The sequence below is a fragment of the Macaca thibetana genome, chromosome 6 (assembly GCF_024542745.1).
Source record: "Macaca thibetana thibetana isolate TM-01 chromosome 6, ASM2454274v1, whole genome shotgun sequence".
In the NCBI taxonomy this organism is placed as follows: domain Eukaryota; kingdom Metazoa; phylum Chordata; class Mammalia; order Primates; family Cercopithecidae; genus Macaca; species Macaca thibetana.
In genome coordinates, this window is record NC_065583.1 from 134812741 (window position 1) to 134823297 (window position 10557).

Genomic DNA, 10557 nt, shown 5'->3' on the forward strand with positions numbered 1-10557 from the left:
CAGTGGCTTATGGCCATGGAGAGCAAACTGGAAACTGCCAGGTTTCTTAAGCCCAGGCCGGGGATCAGCAGGGGGCCTCTTTTCCCACATTCTGTGGGTCAGAGCAACCATAGGCCAGCTCTGATTCAAAGAGAAAGGAAATAGACTCCACTGTCAATGGAGAGGCGTGACAGGTGTGAACAGGGATGGAAGCTTTAGTTGGGGAAATATCTCAGGTATGTGGAAGGTATGTAAGCTTGAATCATTAAGTGAATGGATGAATGAATAAAATAATAAAAAAAGGTATAAAATGTTTATTTTGCCTAAGATTTTATTTCTGATAGAAATAAGAAAAAATAGAAAATATTTAAAAAATATACAGACAGGAGACATAGACAATAACGATGTTTCAATCTTTTATATAAGGACATGTATGTGATGGTATTCAATTTTGCACCAGAAAAGAGGCTAAGGAAAGCAATGGACACGTCATATTAAGACAAGACTGTGTCAGGCCGGAATGTGCGAATCTAGGGCCAAGTCAGCCAGCCCAGGTGGAAGTAACCACAGCAGGTACCTAAATGAGGCAGGACAGGCCAGGAGCAGGTGCCGCCGCCAGTGAGAACCCGGGCCCTGAGCTGAGCGGGAGTTTGCTGGGGCTGAGTCTGGGGCGCGCAGGCCCCGACCTTCGCCCTCTGACCTCTCCCCTCGTAGGTGACCATGGGGAACATGTTGGTAGCCAGCTCGCTGCCTGCAGGGCAGCCGCCACCACCTCTGCCCGCCCTCGTGGGGCTGCGGCCACCTCCGTCCTAGCATCCGGGCTTCAGGTTGCAGCCGCTGGGAGGCGGCCTGGGCGCCAGGACCAGTGTGGGTGGAGGTTCGGAACGGACACCCGGGACTGCAACCGCCAGTGCCTCAGAGGGTGCCGAGGAAGGGGCCTGCGGCTGCCTGCCCAAGCCCTGCACATTGGAGGAGTGCCACCGGAAGTTCAAGGAGCTGTAGATGGAAGGTGTCAAGTTCACAGTGAACAAAGGGTTGAGTAAGCATTTTCAGGTGAACCACACAGTAACCCTCAGCACAATCAGGGAGTCCAACTACCACTTTGGTGTCATGTATATGGGAACAAAGCAGCTGAGTCCCACAGAGGCATTCCCTGTACTGGTGGGTGACATGGACAACAGTGGCGGCCTCAGTGCTCAGGTCATTCACCAGCTGGGCCCCAGCCTCAGGTCCAATATGGCCATCCAGACCTAGCAGTCGAAGTTTGTGAACTGGCAGGTGGATGGGGAGTACCAGGGCTCTGACTTCATAGTGGATGTCACCCTGGGGAACCCAGACGTCCTGATGGGTTCAGGAATCCTCATAACCCACTACCTACAGAGCATAACGCCTTGCCTGGCCCTGGGCAGAGAGCGGGTCTACCACCGACGGCCTGGGGAGGAGGGCATTGTCAAGTCTCTAACTGGGAAATACACATCGAACAACTGGTTGGCAACGGTAACGTTGGGTTGGACATAATACCACAAACCCAGTGACCAGCTATAGGTGGATGTGGAGTTTGAGGCCAGTACAAGGCTGCAGGACACCAATGTCTCCTTTGGGTAAAACCTGGACCTGCCGAAGATCAACCTCCTCTTGAAAGGGTCTGTGGAAAGCAACTGGATCCTGGGTGCCACGCTGGAGAAGCTCCCACCCCTGCCTCTGATACCGGCCCTCGGGGCCTTCCTGAATCACTGCAAGAACAAGTTATGGTGTGGCTTTGGCTTCACCATCGGCTAAGCCCTCCTGACCCTTCCATACCCTATCCTCCTTCAGATTCTACCTCCACCCTCTTCCTGCCACAGAGGGTAGACCTGGGCTCCCCTCCCCTCCTCTGGGGTCAGGTGGACAGCAGAAAGGAGGGACCCAACCACCCCAGCAGCTGAGAAGGGGATTCTGGAACCGACTGGCGCTTCTGGATTCTGAGTACCAGGGGCAGCATGTCCAGTGGGCCTGGGGTCGGTCCTGGAAGGGATTCCGGAATTGAGTGGCACACAGAATTCTGAGAACGAGGGGTAGAGGCAGCCGGACAACCTCAGGGAGGAATGTATTGGAGTCCCCATCCTCCAGAGGGCCTGGCCTTGCTTCAAGGGGGCAGTGAGAGGATTTCCCCATCCCTGGTCAGTCTGCCCTGCCGCTGTCCACTTTCCCATCTACCCCTCGGTATAAATCATGTTTATAAGTTCTGGAAGAACTGGGACATTTTACAGAAAAAAATATATGTATATGTATACGTGGAAAAAGAAAACCAAAAAAAAAAGAAAAAAAGAGGCAGGACAGAGGTCAGGTCAAGGAAGGCCAGCTAGTTCAGAGAGTGTGGAGCAGGGCTGGGAGTCAGCATGGAATGGAGGTTTTGTGGGTCAAGGCAGCGAGTCCACATCAGTGAGGTCAGACCCTGGCACCAGAATTCCAGGACAGTTGAAAGACAGAGCTGAAGGCCTAGGCCAACAGGAAACAAGAAACCGGACACCAGCACCAAGCATAGAGCTTGACCCTGGGCACATTGTCTTCGGAGCTCCTCTTCCACTCCCAGAATGGGGCAGGACTGATCATGCATGATGCTGGGACTCAGTTTATAAAAGGAGACATTGTGGCTAGAGTACAGGAATGAGAAGGTCAGAGGCAGACAATTCCTGTCAAGTTGGGCTCAGTGAAAACCAGTATCTTCTCTTTGATCAGTCACTCCAAAAAAATATCAGGATGTTCAGGCCATCTGTTTCAGTGTTTGATCATGCTCCCCCAAAGAGTCTTTTGTATGGATATGTAGTTTTTGCCTTACAAAGCCACAGAATACAAAGAATATGCTGATTTCTTCTTTTTCTTTTCTTTTTTTTTTTTTCATTTTTTGAGATGGAGTTTCTCTCTTGTCTCCAAGGCTGGAGTGCAATGGCACGATCTCAGTTCACTGCAACCTCTGCCTCCTGGGTTCAAGCGATTCTCCTGCCTCAGCCTCCTAAGTAGCTGGGATTGCAGGCACGTGCCATGACACCCAGCTAATTTTTGCCTTTTTAGTAAAGACGGGGTTTCACCATGTTGGCCAGGCTGGTCTTGAACTCCTGATCTCAAGTGATCCACCTGCCTTGGCCTCCCAAAATGCTAGGATTACAAGTGTGAGCCACTTTGCCTGGCCCTATGCTGAATTTTTCTAACTGCCTGACTCTATCGTCCGTACTGAAAACTATCAAACCTATTATGTAACAATAGGTTATTGTTTTATCTGTTATAATATTACAGATATTTTGTATTACCTGCCATGTATTACTTGCCAAATGTAACAGTTCAGTTTTGGAATGGAATCTAGGCAAAAGTATAAAGTGGGAAGAGTTTTAGTATGAGTTGGTGATAATAATTTTTTTGCCGGAGTTATTCAAAATGTGATGTGGTAGCCAGCCTCCACGAGGACTCCCTGCAATCCCCGCTCCCTGATATTCACACCCTTGTCTAGTCCCCTCCCACGTTGTATGAGGGCTGGTCTGTGTAACCAATAAAACACACACACATTGTCAGCATTCTGGTCCTTTTCTGGATTAGTGCTTCCCAAAGTGATGTTCTTCAAAATCAGATTGAGCAGAAATGACAATTGTTGTTATGACAAAGAAAACGAAAAAAAAATTGGAAAATAGTGTGCTAAGCAAAATGAAAAAAGTTTCCATATTTTTAGGACTTCCTAGAGCTTTTAATATGCTAAGTGCAGTGTGAAACTATAGGAAGAATATTGAGAATTCAGGGTATTCTAATCCTATGTGACCCTGGAAATCTTCTTTTTTGGGGGAAGGTTTGCAGCATTATGTTCACCAGTATTCACTTTGGTGAATGCTTCTCTAAAGTTTTCTTGGCTAGGCATGGTGTATACCTGGTTCATGCCTGTAATCTCAGCACTTTAGGAGGTTGAGGTGGGCGCATCACCTGAGGTCGGGAGTTCGAGACCAGCCTGGCCAACATGGTGAAACCCCATCTCTACTTAAATCACAAAAAATTAGCCATGTGTGGTGGAGCATGCCTGTAATCCCAGCTACTCTGGAGGCTGAGGCACGAAAATTGCTTGAATCCAGAAGGCGGAGGTTGCAGTAAGCTGAGATTGTGCCACTGCACTCCAGCCTGGGTGATAGAGTGAGACTCTGTCTCAAAAAAAAAAGTTTTCTTTGTTAATATTGTTTTGAAAATGTAGTATACTAAACAGAGCATGATACCTTTCATGTGACTGACCAGTAAAAAAGAAAAAAAATCTCGTTATAAGATGCAATTTCAACTTTATTAAAACAAAGTCTTCTTTCAACCCATTGATAGCTGAGACAATCCTTTCATTTTTTTCTTTCTTCTTAGTACCAGGAACCTCCTATAACAGCCAGCCTCTATTCTGATGTTGGGGGAAAAAGCACATATGGCATAAATAGGCTATAACATTTTTTAAGAACCAAATTATTTTAGAAAATACTTGAGAAAATATGTCTTTGTGGTTACATTTGACATGAATACTGAACCAAGATCCCTGAATGACAGACTACAACTCTCAGCTTTCTGAAGATTATTACTCCTTCACTTGTGTTATTTTAAAAATTCATTTATTGCCTTGGATTTGAATCTTAAAAGGTTAATCACAAAACATCAGCTTGATACATTTTTAAAATTAATGGCCCAAAATTGAATCTTAGAAGTTCAGAATTTTTTAGTATTTTTTTTTTTTGAAGGAAGAACAAAGACTTCCTTATTTCCAAATCTATCAAATTAGAGAAATTAGAGTAAACCTGTAATATACCTAGTGATAATGAGCTCATCTCACATAAAGCCAAGGACTCAATTCTTATCAAGGGAATGTTTCAGTACTTTGCATGTTTATATCTTGGTTCCTCCTTTCTCACCTGGAAAGTACGTTGAAATTACTTGTTGTATTAGTCCGTTTTCACACTGCTGATAAAGACATACACCCCAGAGACAGGGAAGGAGAAGAGGTTTAATGAACTTACAGTTCCATATGGCTGGGGAGGCATCACAATCAGGGCCAAAGGCAAGGAGGAGCAAGTCATGTCTTACATGGATGGTGGTGGGCAGAGACAGAGAGAGCTTGTGCAGGGAAACTCCCATTTTTAAAACCATCAGATCTCGTGAGACTTATTCACTATCATGAGAACAGCATGGGAAAAACCTGCCCCCATGATTCAATTACCTCCCACCAGATTTCTCCCAAGACATGTGGGAATTGTAGGAGTTACAATTCAAGATGAGATTTGAGTGGGGACACAGACAAACCATATCACTTGTCAACAATCTCACTTTTATTTGAAGCATAGAAAGGTGTCTTGTTATTTACATTAGGAGATATACCTAATGTGTTTACCTAATGTAAATAGCAAGACACTTTTCTATGCTTCAAATAAAAGTGAGATTTTGCAGTACACCAACATGGCACATGTATACATATGTAACAAACCTGTACTTTATGCACATGTACCCTAGAACTTAAAGTATAATAAAAAAAAAAAAAAGAAAAGTGTCTTGTTAAATATGAGAAATAAGAGAAAATGTGTAAAGTACCCAGTCATCTTTAGGAAAAAAGAACTGTCTCAGAGATTCATGGAAAGGACTATTTCAGGTACTCTGGGTCATAGGCTTCTAGGGCACAAGCTTCTGATGGCATTTCTTGTTTGTTTGGTTTTTTTTCAGACAGAGTCTCACAGTGTTGCCCAGGTTGGAGTGCACTGGTGCAATCACATCTCACACTGCAGCCTTGATATCCTGGGCTTAAGCAATCCTCCCACTTCAGCCTCCCAAGTAGCAGGGACCACAGGTGTGTGCTACCATGCTAGGCTAGTTATCTAACTTTTTGTACAGACTGGGTCTCACTATGTTGCCCAGGCTGGTCTTGAACTCCTGGGCTCAAGCAATCCTCCCTCCTTGGCCTCCCAAAGTATTGGGATTATAGGTATGAGCCATCAGGCCCAGGCTGACGGCATTTCTTAATTATTTTTGAGACCATACCACTGTACTGAGTCAAGATTTCTAGAACTCTAGTGGAGAAGCCAATGGGTTAATGATATTGCTAACCCAGGATTGAACAGAATAATAATTAATTATATATGACTGAATGGATTATAGTTCTTTGAATGAATTACACAGGACTCATAAAAATGATTTTGGATTTTGTTTGGAATCTTGTGGATGCTGTTCTATGTCTTGATTATAAGGAAACTCTTTCTCTCTTCCACATTCTTTGTAACGTGTAACAATTTAGTAGATTATACTTTTGCAAACAGAACTGGAACAATTATATTTTTCCTTGGCTTGATTCTTCCAGAATCTGCAAATTCTTATATTTTTATTTTCATGGCAACATAATTTTTCTGCATAGATTCGATGACTCTGACCCCTTTGTTAACAGGACATAATTAGAAACATTGGTTATATAAACCAAAGCTTTGACTGACTTGACTGACATGTCATATTTGAGAATGACGGTCATAGAAACATAGAATCAACTGTTAGGAGCTAAGGTTGATTTTATGTAGCTAATGCCTACAAAGCTCTCTTGGGAAAACCCACCCTGGTATCTGGCTTACAGAGTTTCCAGCCTTATAGGTGAGTAAGGAAGGTCACATCCTGGCAGGCCCGGAAACTTTACAATATTTTGGAAACCTTGAGAAGAGAGGAGTTCATCCAAATCTAAAGGTACTGAAGGTAAAGTCTGGTATTGAGTTATTGGCCTGGCTTCCTAGCCTTGACATGCTTTTAGAAGTCTAAACTCAGATTCCTTATGAAAAATTTCAGTAAAGCAAACTAAAAAAGGTCCATGGTATAAATTACCATTCTTGCTGTATTTATGTAAAAGATCAGGCCAAATCTAATGATATTGACCCTATTTTATAGTCAAGAAAAATTTTTCTTTGGGATTGTCTTTGACCATAAAAGGATAACTATTGAGAAAAATTTCGTTTTTCATAGAAAATTATAGCACACTATTGTGGTTTATCAGATTCTGATCATATCCATTGTCTTTGAGCTATATAGCATCTCTTTGTTAATTGTAGGTAACTAATGAATATGAAAAAAATCTCCAAAACATGTTAACATGTTACTTACCTAGAAATTGAACTGAATCCTGTCATCTTTCATTCATCGCCAACTCTTACCAAATTTTCAATTCTTCCATTTTTAAAAAAATCTAGCCACAACCCTCTACCTCCTGATGTGGCATCACTGAGAATTACATCCTAACTGCTCAGATTCTTATTGGAACTCTAGGTTGCTTTGTAGCTGGCCTTCCCCACACCCCACCCACAAGGATCTGAAGAAACATTGAGAGTTAAAGCCCAATAACTTGATATGTACTTCAAAAGTCTCATCACCACAGGAGTCCACGCATGCTCTGGATCTCTCCCTGGACCAGCCATTGTCTGGACCACTAAGGAAGTCTGGCAAAATACTCAGGTCATGCTCATGCATGCCCGTATTGATAGGTCACTCTGAGTATGAACAACATCACCAGAGTTTCGAAATCTTTGCTTGAAGGAACTCAACCAGCAGCCTCTGGTAACTACCATTCCACTCTATTTCTGTAAGTTTGAATGTTTTAGATTCCACATGCTGTGAAATCGTACCGTATCTGTGCCTGGCTTATTTCACTTAACATAATGTCCTTGATGTTTATCCATGTTGTCACAAATGACAGAATTTCTTGGGTTTTGTTTTTTGTTTATTTATTTATTTTTAAAGGCTGAATAGTACTGTATTCCATTGTATGTGTATATACCACATTTTAAAAATCTGTTCATTCATTGATGAATGCTTAGGTTGCTTCCACATCTCGGCTAGTGTGAATAATGTTGCAATAAATGTGGAAGTGCAGATATCTATTCCACATACTAATTTAGTTCCTTTGGGTATATACATAGTAGTGGGATTGCTGGATCATATAGTAATTCTATTTTTAGTTTTTTGAATAACCTCCACACTGTCTTCCAAAATGGCTGTAATAATTTATAATACCACCAACAGTGTATAAAGATTGCCTTTTCTCAAAAACCTCACCAACACTTGTTATCTTACATCTTTTCGACGATAGCCTATGTAACATGTGTAAGGTGATAGCTTATAGTGGCTTTAATTTGCACTTCTCTTATTGTTACAGATGTTGAGCATTTAAAATATGTATCTATTGGCCATCTGTATGTCTTCTTTTGATAAATGTCTATTCAAGTCATTTGCCCATTTTTAAATAAGGTTATTTGTTTTCTTGTTATTGGATAGTTTGATTTCCCTTGTGTATTTTGGATATTAGCCCCTTATGAATGATTTGCAAATATTTTCTCCTAGTCTGGGGCTTATCTCTTCACTCTGTTAATTGTTTCCTTTGTTGTACAGAAGCTTTTTAGTTTGACACAATCCCATTTGTCTATTTTTGCTTTTGTTGCCTGTGTTTTTGGGGTCATATCCATAAAATCACTGCCCAGGCCATGTCGTGGAGTTTTTTTTAATATGTTTTCTTCCAGTAATTTTATAGTTCTAGGTCTTATGTTTTACATCTTATTTCATTTTGAGTTGGTTCTTGTATGAGGCGTGAGATAAAGGTACACTTTTATCCTTTTATATGTGAATATCCAGTTTTCTCATTTATTGAAGGGACCGTCCTTCCCCCATTGTGTGTTCTTGGCATCTTTATCAAAAATCAGTTCACCATATGTTTATTTCATTGGTTAATGTGTCTTTTAAAAAATTTACTTTTATTTTTCTGGCTTATTTCTACAAGAAAGAAGCCCTAAGGGTTTAGGTTGGTCTGCGTGTTCCCTTCAGGACCGTTGCGCCTACACATCGTACCAGGGCTGACCACCTTAGGAAGGCTTCATGTTTAGACTTTGGCTGTTTACCTCAAATGCAATTAGGGGTATGTGTGTGTGTGTGTCTCCTATTTATATAAACATTTACATTTTGATAACTTTGATAATTCTTCATTTTTAAATATGCTGGAATCTTCTAAAAATAGAAATGGCCTAGAACTCTTCAAGACCTCTGCGAGACCCTGGGTCCATTTTGCTGACCAGGCCAAGCAATTGAGAGAATAGAGAACTGCTCTGTGACCCTTGGGCCATCTGTCTCTGCATCACCTGAAAATTCTGGGGCCTACACCAGACCTGCTAAATCCTCCTGAATCACTGGAATTGGGGCCAAAGAGCTTGCATTTAAAAAAAATTCTTCCATGTAACTTGTGTAAACTGAAGTTTTAGAACACAAGGCTGGGGAATTAGATGGGTCATTAGACATTGAATTTCTCAAAAAAAGAGTAGGACTGGCAATGGGAAGTGAGGATGAATATACAAATAGACAATGTCCAGACCATAGAACTTTGACCCACAACCTACAGCAACCTTCCCAGGAAGTCAACCTCTTTATCTACAATAGGCAACCCAAGAAGCCAGCCTGCTGTAAGTCAGTACTGCAGGAAGCCAGATTGCTGTTTTTATTTTATGAGACAGAGTCTCACTCTGTTGTCCAGGCTGGGGTGCAGTGGTGCAATCACTGTTCACTGCAACCTCCACTTCCCTGGCTTAAGTGATCCTCCCACCTCAGCCTTCTGAGTAGCTGGGGCCACAGGCACACGCCACCATGCCCAGTTAATTTATTTTTATTTTTGCTTTTTTGTAGAGATGGGGTTTTGCCATATTACCCAGACTGGACTCAAACTCCTGGACTCAAGTGATCCACTTGCCTCGGCCTCCCAAAGTCCTGGGATTACAGGTGTGAGCCACCATTTCCAGCCTAGATTGGTATATTTTAGTGACAATCCAAGAAGCTAAACAACTCTGGTAGCAATCAGCCCCAAATGACCAGGACTTGATTAATAACTGAAAGCTTCCCAAATTTTTGTCCCTATTTGTAAGTTAGGACCAAACAGAGAAAGTCAAATATGCACCCTTAATCAATGACATAGGATGACTGCTTCTCATTAGCCTCCTACAGCTTCCCAAGCCAACAGCTTCCCATCAGGGCACACCTGAAGCCTTCCCTTTTGTCCACTGTAAGGTTTCCCACTCCTCTATCTGTCCTTGAGTCTCTGCCAAAAGACACTGACTGGCTGACTCCCTTGCTATAGTAAGTTCAGAATAAATAGACTTTATTTTTCTCATTTGGTTGGTTTTTGTTTATTTCCAGAAGGAAGACTGAAGCAGGAGCCAAAGGCCTTGATAAATATGGAGGAGGGATGAAAGATGATAGAGACAAGGAGTGAAAGAGGGATATTAGGTGGATGGTGTGACTCTCAAGGATGCAGGTTCTCCTATGGGTGGCTGAGTGGCAGTGGATGTATCTTGGGCCCACCATCTTTGCCAGGCCCTTTCCTGTACTCTGTTTTAGCTCCCCAGCCACACTGAGAGGTTCTGAGGTAGGCCAAATATTGTTAACACCATCCTACTGATGTGCAAAGAGGTAACAGATATGCTGTCTCTTGGCACCTGGTCCTGAAATCCCTTCTGGGCATTCAATTCCCGATAATCCTTATATGGGAACAACAGAAGCAAAGTCCCAAATGGTCCTGCTGTTACTTCACCCTCC

The 10557-nt window shown here is 42.6% G+C and overlaps 1 protein-coding gene across 1 annotated transcript; it reads left to right on the forward strand.

The window, feature by feature from the left end:
• Positions 1-699: 699 nt before the first annotated feature.
• Positions 700-1873, forward strand: TOMM40 (translocase of outer mitochondrial membrane 40). Its single transcript, XM_050793859.1, is given in 1 exon segment — positions 700-1873. A coding segment is annotated over 1 exon segment (1059 nt). The 3' UTR covers positions 1759-1873.
• Positions 1874-10557: the final 8684 nt, after the last annotated feature.